Raw genomic sequence first — 15407 nt, 5'->3', positions numbered from 1 at the left:
TTTTTTTACATTACTCTGTAAATTTTATGCTAGCCCTAGTTGTTTAGATAACAAGCTAATATCTATACGAAATGTCTCTGATATGACTTCTCTGATGTCTATTGAATGAAAAAAAGACAATTTTATATTCTGGTGCAAAAATTGATGATTCAGATTGATGACATCCTATTTTATCACACACCTGATATCTGAAAATGTATAATGCTGACATTTGTCTCTGCCATGCTACTGAAATCATTCAAATATTGTGAACCGACACACATGACCTCTACCCATAAGAACTCAGTTTCTAGACTTTGGCTACCCATAAAGACATACTTTTTGGATTCCATACAGAACCTATATAACCATAACAGTGAGTGGAGAATATTAATGTCCATATTGTCACCTGCTTCAGCTTCTGGTGTGTCTCCAAGATGTTCTTTTCCACTTGGTCGGCATTTTTCTGCATGCGGTTAATGAGCAAGGCCAGTTCATTGGCAGTTGCCCTATGGAAGAGAAGGAGTATACAGGATTGAATAAACATATGACATTTTTATCTCCCCTTTTCCTGCAAGTTTTACACAGAAAGTATCTATTTTAACAGCTTAGTTGATGTTGAATAACATTTGACTCTTTAACTGAACCATCAAAGTCATAGAAAATGCTTAGAATATGTAAATAGCATTTGTTTAGTACATAAAGATCCATATATTGCATGCAATTATTAACATGAGTCATATTCATTAACTGGTGAGTGCAGCTCTCCTGTGTATAATACAAACACATATTGGTCATAATGATAATCAATATGAAGGATAACATGTTTCATTAATTGGTTTTTCAGCTACATTTCCAGTTTTTAACTTTCATTGTATCCACAGTAGTGCCCAATCATGAACAGTGTTTTGACTGCATTAGTTGGAAAGTGTTTCTGTCCAAGTGTATGGAAGCAGCCCCAATTTTCATGTCCTTCAGACGCTGGCATGTAATGTCCTAAATACCTCAAAGCAAGCACAATGCAACTGCACCACCTGCAAAACCAGGCCAATATCAACCTCTCTCATTCGTCTATTTTTTATTTAGGAGTCTTGGTTGTTCAGTTGAAGTTGGAAAGAAATAATCCATTGTGGTTTACCACAAGTCTAAACTCGGCTTTATTTTTTCAAACAGATTTATTACAAGGTTTGAGCTTTAGTAAACAGTAGCAACAAAAAAAGACATTTTTGGGAAATTTGGCCACATGTTCACATCCAGCATGTCAGGACATCATCACTGCTCAGCCAGGTGTTCTAGCTATGTGAACATCCATGCTATGTGCTGAATATCCACATTCTATTCTTAACCATTTATGGCTGTTTGACTCGCATACTTTGGATGTGAACGCTAGTTAATTAAATTCTAGTTGTTTTAGAAAATATTTTAACTATAAAACTTTAATGCACAAAATAAGCTTCAGGAGACTGCAAAAAAATTACCCTAGCACCCTTTGCCATGCATAATTTTGTGCTCAATTGTTTATTAGACCTATATCCTCTTAATGTTTAAAATACCCATGTATATTACATATGATGCTTTTCCCAGTGACCCCACCTTTGTAATCATAGATTGTCATCTAAAGGGTGGTTCTAGAGATGCGGAAGTGATCTGCAAGTCAAATGCACCCCAGATCTGTCATTTTGTCAAACTGAAAGCTATTGTTAAAGTGTCTTAGTCATGGAGTTTCTGGCACATTATTATCTGGGAATACAGCCAGTTGTGCTACATTATGTATAGCCCCTGATAGTAATATGTTAATATTGTGCCTCCAAAAAAATAAAGAACTCACATGCATTAACAAAATGAGTCTGATTTAATAACGCTCCCCAAGGCTGGAGAAGATACACTTTCATCAGTGAAGCTAGGTGATCCAAAAAATCTCGAATGGATTCGGTCCAGGATTGAAAACATTTGCTAACAAATTACTTTTAAGAAATCCATTCCAGGTTTGCTGGATCACCCAGCTTCACTGATGTGGGTATTCTCTCCAGCCTTGGAAAACTTTAATAAATCGGGCCCAATGTGTGGCAATGCACAGGTGTTTTCAGTTTGGATTAAGCACTAAAGGGAAATATTCCAAATGTTTTCTTTCACCCTGTCTACTATGTACGAAACAGAAAAAAACATCTGGAGTTGGGCTGTAACACTTGTAAGACAATATTAATGTGTTGTGTTAAATATTTCTTTCTTCTAAATTTGCATGCCTGTGCTCATTCCTGTCTATCTGTAATTGTCACTTGTCTGATCGGTTTGCCAAGCAGCTCAGGAAAGTGTGTTCTGCCAATCAAAACAGAACATTCTCCAATAGTCAGTGTCAATATTTGGACACGCAGACTGTACCCTCACACCCATCTATAACCACAAAAGAGGTAATCAGAAGGTATGGCATTATTTTCTATATCCAGATGGATACAGGCTTTGAATGCCAAGCTGAAAGATTTTGACATGGGGGTCCCTTTCCCAAGAATATATCAAATATCTGCAGGTCTTCTAACTGAAATAAATAAATTATTCCTTAAAGAAAACCTGAATTGTGCCAATCCTTTCCTAAATCCACTTTGTTTTTTTTCCTCATACTCATCTAAAGTAGAAGGACCTGAATATAGTTCACTATTGCATCGTAGGAGCATCTTAGAAATTGCTTGATCCCTGTAGTGGATGCCACCATCTTTACTTCTTATTCTGCAGTTGGAGAACAAAGCTTACTGCCAATGTCAGTCAGCCTGCCCATATCCCAACCATGCTCTGTGATCCTTTTTCTCCATCTGTTCATTTAGCGTTCATGAACACGATTAATAAAAGGCTTCAAAAAGGGAGTGATTGTAAATGTTTGTAGACACATAGGAGGGAGTGGGGCAGGTGCAGAGGATCACTTCTGCAAATTGTCTGGGATAGAATTGACTAGTAGGAAGTGAGGATTTGTAAAGATTGGGACACCACAGTGACAAAGTAAAGATTTGTATACAAGCTTGCTTCATACATACTCCAAAATGTTATTTAAAAGACATCCAGAGTTCATGTACACCTAAAGTACCCCAAACACTAAAGGCATGTGCACATGTTTGCTTAGTGTTGCTCCAAATCTCTTCCTTGTCTAACATACCAAAATACAGTGTAGCACAACACATGGTAGTGCATTACAATGCATTGTGGTGTGCTGTATTACAGGTGTCAGGTACATCATGACAGTGCTCCGACATTTGTTTTTGCATACTGAGGTCAAAAGGTCATTTTCCCTTACTTTGGAGAGAATTACTGTTATTTCTACAGGTCAGGAAGTTAAAGGAAATCTTTTCATTGGTACTTTAAGTAAATGACAAAACTCTCCTTCTCTACCAAATTAAAAAAAAGTTTTCATTGCTGTTCATGCCTATATTTCCTGTAACATTTCCCCTTGCTCTATACAAAACTAAACATTTGGTTGGAGTCAAGATTTAAAGGAAATCTTGGGAAATCTTCCCAAAGCCTAAAATCACCAATCACCAATTACAATACAAATATCCCCACATCTCAATATCTGGAGGTATAGCTACATTACCATCCCTTTGGCATCCAAACCATCACTACTTCCCACCACTACATATCTCCTCTCTTATTTTGTGCTAAATCCCCCACCTACTAGATTGTAAGTTCTTCGGGACAAGGTCCTCTTCTCCTGTGTCACTGTCTGTATTTGTCTGTCATTTGCAACCCCTATTTAATGTACAGCATTGCGTAATATGTTGGCGCTTTATAAATCCTGTTAATTAATATTAATAATAAAAATTAATTAAAAACTCAATACATGCCTAACACTCGTTACAGATATAGGTAACCACAAAACAACTAAGAAGTAGTTAATTCTCAAAGATCACAATAAAGACTTTAAGGTTGGGTTCAGTCAGTTTCTAACAATTTAGAAACACCTGCCAGTTATAAATATTAGAGGGCTGCCAAGATTCAGTGACAATAGACAGTAGTAATAAAAGAGAAGATTTCATTGTTAGAACTTTTAAAAAACATTTTTCACAGTGTCTAGAACCTTTTTTTTTTTAATTTGTGCTTGTTCAGAATCTGTACATTTTTTTGTATGTATTGTCTGGCACATTTTAATTTAGACTTTAGAATATTTTAGACCACTTAAAGCAAAATTACAAATATTAATTTTGTTAATGAATGGATTTGTAAAACAAGTGTTACCTTCATTTAGATGTAAGTGCTGATTGGGTCACAACTTACTTTCTCAGAATTGATAAGCCTATGCTTTCTTTACAGTATAGCCTCCAACTTCTGGCAGCTCAGAATACGAGAGCTGTGAAATAAGAACCAGTTGTTCCACTTCAACAGCTTTTTAACAGGTGGAAGGAATAGTGCCCAATTGTTGGTATTAGTGGTAGGAATAGCACCCCATTATTGGTGTTATTTGGAAGAATAGAGTCGTATTGTTGGTATTAGTGGGAAAAATAGTGTCATATAATCGGTATCCTCATTGTTGGCATTAGTGGGAGGAATAGTGCCCCATCATGTATCAGTGAAAGGAATAGTGTTTTTTTCCTGGGTATCAGTGGGAGCAATAATTCCACTTTATTGGTGTTATTTGGAAGAATTTAATCTCATTGTTGTTATCAGTAGTAGGAATAGTGCAATATTCTGGATATTGGTAGGAGAAATAGTTCCTCGTTGTTGGTGTCAGTGGGTGAAGTAGTGACCCATTGTTAGCATCAGTGGGAAGAATGTTGTCCTTGTGAAAGGCAAACAAAGGGCAGTATACAAAACGTGGATCATAGCTTGGGGACCAATGGTCCAATTAATCACGTGGGATAGGTAGCATGCTTGTCCCAATGCATGAAGATGGCTTTTACAAAGTATTTTGTTTTCTTTCATCTGATAAGTTATTCTTGTCTGTTGTTTCTGCCAAACTTTCCATTGTACATATAGTTCCATACCATACATACAGAGTAATACATGAAGGATATTAGTTTCAGATAAAGTGCATGGCTGCTGCCTATTTACCCAAGCTTGCAATGTAGCAAGGCGTGATCACAAGCCGAGCGACAGCGTCAAATTGGATGACACATCTAGTGATTCCTTGGACAAACCCTTAAAGATCAAGTCTCAGTATCACAGCCACACCTTACAATGTCCTACCATGTGTCACAACCTTAAACAAAACCAAAAAACTCACTTAAGAATTTACAGTACAACACCTTTTCTATCCAGCATTCCTTCTTTATTGTAAGATAAATATTTAGTCAGTGAATAGGAGACAAACTGGTAACATTTCACCCAACTAGTTTACTGCATATTAGGTTGGCTGTGGCTGAAGATGAACTCTGTAAAGGTCAAATAGAAAACACATACAAAAAAAACATTAAAATGAAATTGTATCTGTGAGGCCAAAGACACTGTATACTCCATGCTTGATCATGGCATTGGTACTTAGTGACCCAAAACAAGCTTCACTGGCCTACCTCTTTTTAAATGTGACTTGCTATGTAACTATGTAACTGTGTACATACTTTAATTATCTATTTTATGTCAAGTCACATGATGTCAGATGTCCCTTTTCTTCTGTTCTGGCACCCAATGATGGGTGGGCTTTTTATTGTGTACTGTGAGCTCAGGCTGGGCTCACAAGAAGGGTGTTGAATGGTGCTGAATGCCCTTCAGCCTAATATAAGGAATGGCACCAGACCTTGGTATGATTGGTCTACAAGAGTGAAGCTGAGAAAACTGTCCCTTTTTTTAATGTACTGGGCAGCTTATTGTTTTTTTATAATGTTTTAAGGCTAATAAGTGCCCCTTTATATATCGGCCTCAAGTAATCCAATAGATTAGGGAAGCACAAAAAGAATATAATTGGCAGGACATAACATTTTTGGCAGAGAGAGATTTGGTTCTGAAAAAGGGGGAATTCTTTTAAATAAGGGGCATTTGTGAAAAATAGAAAGTTCCCAGGTTAACGGAAAGGATACTGGGAATAAAGACAGGAACTGCTCACTGTTGGGGCAAGCACAGAGCAAACAAAATGGAACCAGACTGTGGACTTGTGACAGAAAGAGCTGTCTGGGTGGGTCCCACAGCCTTTGATTCATTTTCCACTTGTTCATCAGGTTCTTCATGGCATAGTGTCACCGCCCAAAAAAAAGTGTCACCTCTTGAGCTCTGAATAGACAACACCCCAATACTGCCCTGAATCATGGTGGCCAGATTTTAACACCTTCATTTCCACAAAGGAACTTAACAGGTAGAAATGTTAAATTGTCTTAATGTGTCAACTCACTTTCTAACTGCGTTGTAATTATTTATTTTATTGCTAATTATTCAATAATATTTCAATAATATTCCTTTCCCAACATCTCCTCCTGCAAAAACACTCATTTAATAGTTTTTCACTATAAAGATAGTCATTTCTGATGGAAGCATTAAAAAGAGATTTCCTAAGGGGCAATTATGTCAATAGGAACTTTCATTGTCTTGCATGGGGGGAGGAAACCAATTGGTCATGTGACTCTCCTAGGCATCTTTACCATGGTTAGAATGAAACTGCAGCAACCAATAGAAAATATTAAGATTGAAGCTGCCCATACAACTTACACCTTAGAATGTGCAGTCTCTATTCCCATCCTTCTTAACATGGATGACCTTGCAGGTCTTTAAGGAACCTCTTCTATAACTACTGTATCTACAACTCAAAGTATTACCATGGCAGTCAACACGGCACAACGTTATTGTAAGCAGAGCTTGAAGATGATCATTTACTCAGATTGTAAGGCTTTTTGCACTCAATTCAAAAGAATTAATCGAATGTCAATAATTGGTATTAATTGCTGCAATTTTCCCTATTTAATAAAAGGAAAAACAAAATATATTACTATACAATAATTAGGTTTTTCATTCTAATCAGATATGTGTGCTGTATAGCTTTAAACAATTACCTTGCAAATATTAAGTAGAAACAAACAGAAATTTTGCCATACTCACTTGCCAAATTTTGAAGATGACTTGGTAGGCGATTTTGTTGGTGATTTTGTAGGTGACTTACTCTGCCCCTTAAACATGGTGCCGCTTTGTCCCCTCGCTCTCCTTTGGTATTTGAACCTCTGTCCTACAGTATGTTGCACCTGAAAGTCTGACAGCGTCAGCCAGGAAACAAGAGGTTTGTATGACAGGACAGTGCAGGAGGCAGCCGACTCCTCCCAAAACTTTTAGTCTGGGCGATGGAACCTGAACGTCAAAAAGAAAAAAAAAAAAGCTGTATATAGCTTGCTAAACCAGTTAAGTAGGGCAGAGAAGAGAAGACACTACCTGTCTGTCCCCACCCTGGCACAATGTCCCTTTTTTTACTTATCAATACTCTTTTAGAAATATTTCAAGGTAAACAGAGGTTAAAAGTTTTATTCAGACATGAAGGGGTTACATTTTGCATAAATACATAATTCTGATGTGATTTTTTTTTTTTTTACATAGCGTATCTTCTCCATAGCTAATATACTGTGTTTAGACTAAAATAATAGCACACATTAGATATTGTTTCCAATAAAATCATTGACACTGGTCAATGCCACACATTGGAATCCATAAAGTGGCAGATGCTGTAGAATAGCCTGGGGTTTGTGCCATTGAGGAAGAAACATTTTGGTTCATTCCCATTCTCTAAGTTTACGTATGCCTGACACATACAGCACGAGTAGGTGTAATATGGCACTGCTACCTATTTTGTTCTTGCAGCACTGCGAAATAACATACGTCCTGGTCCACCTAATATTCCAACATGCACAGGCAGCCCCAACAGTCAGAGCACGTCTTACAGATTGGCACTGGCACCATGTCCTCCTTCCCAGTTTCTGCCTCCTTAAAGACAGAATCTTCTTTAATTTAAACTCCCCACTTTAGAGTGTTCTCCTTTATATCAGAGCCGCCCTTTACATCAGGGACCCTTTTCACATCAGGGTCCCCCACCTCCTTTGTGTAAGGAGTCTCTCGGAAGTCTGTAACCATGGGCCCTCAACAGCTTACCCATTAGTTTTATTTCGGTGGCCAATCATTGTAAAAGGAGCTGGCAGAACAGATATTTTAATGTTGTTTTCTTTTGCTGAGCTCTGATAGAACATTATTTATTGCAAAAGCTGAAAAGAAAAAGCCGAAAGATCTCTTTTTCTGGCTCTGTGTACAATCGTGGTAAGACAGTGGTCAGGATGAGATAACCTACAGGCCCTCTGGAGCAAGGGGTTTAGTCATGATTGAAACTTCTATAACACCAATTGACGGCACCAAAACAACATCCTGGTAGAACGCTGGTGTGGTCTACCTTCTCAAGATGTGAGCTCCACATTTTTGAACATGTGGATAGCCCACTGAGCGTGTAGTCATTGAAAAGATTTCAGCGTAGACATAAAGTATTGACCATGTGGCCAGGGAATAAGGCTAGACCAATGGAATAAGTGTACTGTGCAACTGGTCAGTATAGAACAATTTTGGCATTTTAGGGGGACCTATGGTTCATAAGCTACGTAGCAGCATATTGGGCCTGATTTATTAAAGCTCCCCAAGGCAAGAGGATACACTTTCTTCAGAAAATCTGGGTGATCCAGCAAACCTGGAATGGATTTCAGATCCATTCCAGGTTTGTTGAATCACCCAGCTTCACTGAAAAGGAAAACTGATTGGTCTGGTAAGTTGAGTGCATAAATTCCAGCTAATCTGCTTGTATGCACTAGGTGTAAATCCTTGTATAGACGTGTAAAAACTGTCATTTCAATCGATCATTGGTGAATACTTTGGTTGATAGGAATATGAGTTACTGCCAAGCAATCTTTGTTTAATAGAGAGTGAAAGAGATAAGAGGAGCAGGAAGCACCCTCCTGCAGGGACTACAAAATTAACGGTTAGATTTTATATTTTAGATTATATAACAAAGCTTTGTTATATATAAACAGAGTTCTAAATTATTTGGAACACTGAAATGATCATAAATAATTATTTTTAATTCAATATATATGCACTCTTGTACTGTCTGTATGTATACATATACTGTCCTGATCTCTAGGAAACTCCAGCTTGGCAGTTGATTCTTCCAGATTGCTTGACACTTAGGTTTTCTCTATTGGCCACAAAAGATGAAATCAGTTCCTAAATTTTCCTTAACTGACAAAATTGTTATATGTATTAGTGAGAGTTGTCAGATCTGAGCACAACACATGTGTAATCCAGAGCAGGAACACACAGAAGCACCCACCACTGACATGAAAGGCTTTTGAGAGTCAGCAATCCTTTCACCATGTTACCTGATCCTGGGTGTGTAGCTTAGATACTGCCCTGCACGCTTCCTCCCTTTCCGCCTTCTTCCTCCAGGCCCTGAAAGAAAAACACGCAGGTAACTCACAATTTAGAAAGAATCTTTGGTATGTCTTCAGCGCACATAGAATGGGAGGGGCAGGGAATAGGTGTGGTGGCTCAGGTGAGGCAGAAGTTCAGAACACAACAAGGCAGGTTACTAGTAGGTGGCAGGAAGACAGTATCTGGACAAGATTGTGTATTAGCATAGAGGAAGTGCTGCCTGTGTCCTTTTCCATTGATTTCTCATTATATGAACTGATTTAGCAGAGCATCCCTATTCAAGTCTCGCACGGAAATGATCAGCTGCCTTGTTTAGGGTTTGGATGATTTGATTTAATTTCACTTATTTTAATCTTAATAGACATCCTAAAAAGTTACACTTTGAATGTGCGATCTCCATAAGATCTACCAAAAATTATGAGGTTGCTTTGTCCTGCCAGATTGGATCGAATTGATTTTTGTGGTAGGTTATGGCTGGGGACATATGGATGAGTTGCCAGTTTTCCCCAAAAAACTGCACATAAGCATACAAGATTCTTCCCTTCCCATCCAATCACTTTTTAATAATCAGGAAGTGATTGGTTGGATGTGAAAGATCCTTTGTACATAATACAACATGTATACATTGGATCAAGATTTACCAAAACATTCAATCTTCTCCATCTTTCAAGAAGCCAAAAATGGTTTATAGCAATCTCTTGTTTGGACCTTTTTACTTTTAAATTACTTGAGACCCAATTAGACTGGAAGTTGATTAGTAGTAAAATATCTGCCTACGTGTACCCAGCTGTATACTGCATGGTTTTACACATCAAAAAGGAAACTTACAGTGATTTTGAGAATTTGCCATAAAATGTATGGCCAGATTAAGGTAGACCATGTCCACCCCCTCAACATCTTAAGGTGCGTACACACTTCCAATTTTTATCGTTCCAATCGAACGACGAACGATCGATTGGGCAAAAAATCGTTCGTAAAAAAGTAACCAACGACGCCGACGAACGAGGAAAGTCGCTGGAAACGAACGACCGGACTGACGGATCGGATTGGGCGACGATCGTTGAACATCGTTCGTGTGTACGGTCGTTCGTTGATCGTCCATGTTCAGAGCATGCGTGATGAACGAACGTCCGTTCACTTTCCTGTCGTGCACATAGTTCCTCTATCGTTCAAACAATCGTATCTATTGTGTGTACAATATCTACGAACGATCGTGTCGTTAACTCTATGTGCAGGATCGGTGCTATACGATCGTTCATATATATCGTGCATGAACGTTCGTCGTTCGTTTTCCAACGATAATAATTGGAAGTGTGTATGTAGCTTTACACTCATCTTCTCACCTCTAAAATAGAAGAAGTCCTTGATAAGTTTGGAATAGAGGGGATAAGAACTCTAATCAGAAATCCACTCAGACTTGGATAATGTTTAGATAATGGGTTATCTCTTTCTTTCAGATCCAATTTGATGTAAACAGAATTTACATGGGGCTGGGGACTGTCTCCCTACCCCAACAGGATAGCACTTGGACCAGGCAGTTGGATGGCCATGTGTCCAGTGCTGCATGGTGGGAGGAAAGTCATATGCTCTCCATTTTCAAGAAGTATGTTCTTTTTTTCAGCAGATAAACGGAGGAACAGGGAAGCAAATAACATATTTGTGAAAGAAGTTACATAATGGGCAGTAAGATGAACTCTTGCCCACATTGTTGTCAGACTGTAGGCATGTACAGAAAATTGGAATACAAAGGATCCTCTTTTCACTCAGACTTGGATAGAGACATTCACAACTCTAAACCAACCAGTATCCACTCCTAGAACCTGTTGCTCCATTCATAAGCAACAAAAGGTTAATGCCTGAGCTGGTTATTCTGACACTGGCCTGAAGGGCTGCTGATAGCACTTATTCAATGGTATGCACTCATTCAATTGGAGTTTGGAATTTAACTCATTATGATACCAAGTCACAGTGGTGCCAAAATATTAGTCTTGGTAACAAATCAAAGGTGTACTGGTGTGCTTTATGTTCCTTATCACTCCAGCAATATTTTTAAATTGTGTAAATTTAATGAAGCATACACATCCCAATTATACTAGAACAGGCAAAGCTACAATACCTCCTACAGGTCACTAGGCTCACTTTTTCTAGTCCGTGTTTTATACAATAGAAATATTAAGTGCTAGGTCAACTTTTTTTTTAATTATCTACTGCAATTTAAAAAAAATGTGTTTCCTAGTGTTCAGAGGCTGATTTCACCTTTATGGAGGTAAAATCCAGCAGCGAATAGTCGTGCTAAAATTCTTGTCATAATACCCTGGGTGCCTACACAGAGGAATGCTCAATGACAAACAGTTGTGGAATTTATTCTATTTGCAACCTGGAATGTGTGTTCAAATATTGTAACTACTCATCTCCAATCACATACCAAATATGTCCAGGGCGTTTTTTTATAATGTGAGGAAAATCCCCTTTTAGACAGTTGCATAGGAAAAAGTGTCCCATTGCAAGACATTCGCTATTTTCCTTTTCTGGTGGCAACTCAATAATGTAGATTCACTGTTATTCCCTTGGACAACTAATGATGATCAAGACATCTGAAATAGTAAAAGATGTCGACTGATTCTTTTTTTTGGGCACATGGTTTCGTCTGTGGTCCTAAATGAAAATATAGTTTATCCCTGAAACTTTGCCCACAACCATACAACTTAACCAGATAAGAATCTTTAAAAACATAACCTTTGCCTAACCCCAGCCTTGCCTGTATCTGCATAGTAACCTCAATGTTCTGAGCCAAACACAACAGTATCTTATTCCTGGTGCCAGGTTTTTGCTTTTACCAAACTTTACAAGGTGGTTCCCAGTAATGATGCCAGATTTTAATTAATTTGGACTGCAAAGATCTAGCATTGTGTGCACTCTTCACTTTTACCCCATACATCATATCACTGATAGCTTCATACCAGAGGCTGTCTATGTTATAGGCAAAAGAGGCAGTTGCCTAGGTACAGCTATTGCTGTGGTTTTACGCTGGTAGATGTGCATATTGGGGTATGACAAGGTGTGACAAAATCTAACAACTGCACTGTGGTACAGGTTATAATCAAGGTACACTATGCATTGTTTTAGAGTTTGGCATGGAAAATCTGGAAGAGAGGGAATAGGGTGATTTTCAGAATCTTCACCATGGTTTCCAAGCCCTTTAGTAAAAGCCCAGCAACTACAGTGACCTATGAGAAACTGTTACACTGCAAGGTAATGAGATCTTATTAGATCAAAATCTATCCACAATTACAAAAAAAGTCAATCTACAATCAAGACAGGCCCCTAACTTTTCTCAGACATGATTGATACCTTCAAAGAACCAGGGAGTCCCACTGGCAATGTCACAGAGTGACTATATCTAAGCCCCCACTGGATACTCTTCTGCAGAAGACTTAACCTTGGGAAAACCACCTCCTTCAAAAAGCTGAAAGTTCCTCTTACAATGTCACAAATTGGAAATCTCCAATACCCAACTAGACACTCTTTAGCAGAAATATATCTTAAAGCAATCTTCCTTCTTTAACAAGCTGGGAGTTCTTTTTGCAATATCATAGTGTGGCAACTTCCAAGCCTCCTCTGGACACTCTTCGGCAGAAGATGTAACCTTAGATGATTCTTCTCGTTTAATTAGATGGGAATTATTCTTCCAATGATAGAATGGTTTCATCCAAACTCCTACTGAACACTCTTCAGCAGAAAATTTAACCTAAGGCAACTCTCTTCTTTCAAAAAGCTAGGAGTTCCTGCAATGTTTCAGAGTAACTACATCCATGACCCTTCTGGCCACAGTGGCAGAAGAAGACCTAACATTAGACATTCCTTCTCCTTTAATGAGCTGGAAGTTCCTGCAGTGTCAGAATGGCTTCATCCAAGCCCCTGTTAGCAGCAGCAGAAGACTTAACCTATATCAATTGTCATCCTTATTAAGTTGGGAGTTCTTCTAGCAATGTCAACGAGGGACTATTTCCAAACCCTCAATGGACGCTCTTTAGCAGAAAATTTAACCTGAAAGATGCTCCCTAGCTTCATATTACTTCCACCAAAAAAACATGCAGAGTTTCCTTTATTTAACTAAAAATGGGCATTTTGGGCCAGAAAATTACTTTAAAACCCAAAAAACATTTATTTTCCTAAAGCAGAGACCACATACTATAAAAACATGGTTGTTGCAATATTTACCCAATTGTTTTTCAAACCTATGTTTTGTAAGGTAAACACACCTGATTGGCTAAATACACCAAAGGGGGTTGTTAAATTCACCACCACTTTTTGCGTCAGACTAAATGTTCACAGTTTGCCAGGTTCTCAAACTCCTAAAGGGGTTTACAAGCCCTGAACACCAAAGCATTTGCCATGTTAGCAACCAACTTCCAGCAAGTTGATATCTTGCCAAACTCTTAACCGATGGTGGTTGTCGGGGTGCTAATTTCACATTTGTACTTTTCGAGAAAGCTTTTGTTATGTATATTAGAAAGATCTATTATAAAAGAGAAGTGGGAAAAAAAGCTTATACTACAGTTGACAGGGCTCTTGATGGTCATATGGTAACTCTTAAAAGGGTCACATTTGGCCCCTGGTTGTACATAAGGATTTAAAGCTTATAAGAAAAGGCTGTTTAGAAGTACAGTTTTGTTGCTGCTTTTCAGACTCTCAGATTTTTTTTTCTAATAAGTAAATTGTCTCTTTGATGGTTGTCACTGGAGTAAGTGTCTACATTTCTATTCTGGTGATCACCTAAAATTTGGTATTTTCCCTCACAAGGATAGAGAGGGGTAAATCCACTCAGCAGTTGGAGCATTGGGAACACAACCCCGATTTTGACCTCAGGGTTTAGATCCTGGGGTGGACCAGTGACCCAGCCACTGTGTGCGGTTCCAAGTAAGGTAAGTGTACCCTATTCACTATAATATGGAAACCCTGACAAGACTGGGACGTTACACTATCTGATTCCCTTATAGGTTTTGATATTGGAACAGAATCAGATGAAATAAAGTTTTAATGAAATGTAATGCAACAAACGTCTTTGATAGTGTTTAATGCTTTGTATTGATTTTAAACTATTGTAATACATAATAAATATATTTTACCAGCAAGTATTCCTTAAAACTCCTCTTTATACTACTTGTTCATATTGGATGCAGATACCATACTAAGAAAGTGTATATATAATTGCTTTCACACTCTCTCTAAAAACAATTGGTTTCATACATTACTGACCATGCTGACCTGGCTTCTCCAGCCCTTCCTTTCCTCGACATAATCTTATGTAACTGTCAGGGAAGGAACAAATGGGGCTACCATTGATCATCACATAACAGCTCTAAAAAGTGAATACAAACAGTGTATAGTAGTAAAGTGTTGGACAGAGTATCTGTTCTATGGGCCAAATGTGCTTGCACACTGTACTACAGATCACTATCTCTCATCTCTGAATTCAGCTAATTGCTTTGAGAATTATTTTGTTCCATTTTGGGTTTAAAGTAAAGCAGCATGTCCAATTTATTATATTAATATTTATCAATTTTATATTATTCCAATTTATTTTCACACAACTGTACACCTCATATTTATAATAATATTATTTTTTCAGGAATGACCCAATTTTAGTGCAGGGAGGAGCAGCAGTGAGACGGGGAAGTTTTTTGGGGGGCATCTGTAGCAGGCCATGTGCCAAAAAGTGACTCTGCTATGAGAGGAGGGGGATAGACTATTTAGGTATAAAGATCTGATTTCTTGATTTCACAAATTTGTTGCTGAATCTTGGGCCATTCTGATAAGCAAAGCTCTGACCCTTGTGGTAGGGTCAGACCTTGTTGCTAAGCCCAGTCCCAAACATTCCTGTTGGACCATGACTGTTTTGGCAGTCCTTTCTGGCTAAAATGTCCAGAAGGCAAGAAAGGCTTCAGTTGCTGTTTGTATGTGGGCCTTTCTGTCCGAAGTTTAGTCTTCAACAAGTGAAATGCATGCTCAGTTGGGTTCAGATCACGTGACTGAGGTGGCCATTCAAGAATATTCCACTTCTTTGCTTT

General features: G+C 38.2%; 1 protein-coding gene across 1 annotated transcript in view; it reads right to left on the bottom strand.

The window, feature by feature from the left end:
* EVPL (envoplakin) overlaps positions 1-9474 on the bottom strand; it is a 32942-nt gene extending 23468 nt beyond the window's left edge. Inside the window, exons 1-3 of the mRNA XM_072403857.1 lie at positions 9285-9474; positions 6982-7224; positions 335-488 (exon numbers count right to left, since the gene is read on the bottom strand). Of these exons, the coding sequence (XP_072259958.1) occupies positions 335-488; positions 6982-7058 (231 nt within the window). The 5' untranslated portion in view covers positions 7059-7224; positions 9285-9474. The remainder of the gene's footprint in view (positions 1-334; positions 489-6981; positions 7225-9284) is intronic.
* Positions 9475-15407: the final 5933 nt, after the last annotated feature.

The sequence above is a fragment of the Pyxicephalus adspersus genome, chromosome 3 (assembly GCF_032062135.1).
Source record: "Pyxicephalus adspersus chromosome 3, UCB_Pads_2.0, whole genome shotgun sequence".
NCBI lineage: Eukaryota > Metazoa > Chordata > Amphibia > Anura > Pyxicephalidae > Pyxicephalus > Pyxicephalus adspersus.
The sequence above is the reverse complement of the archived record's forward strand: the minus strand, read 5'-3'. Positions and strand labels throughout refer to the sequence as shown.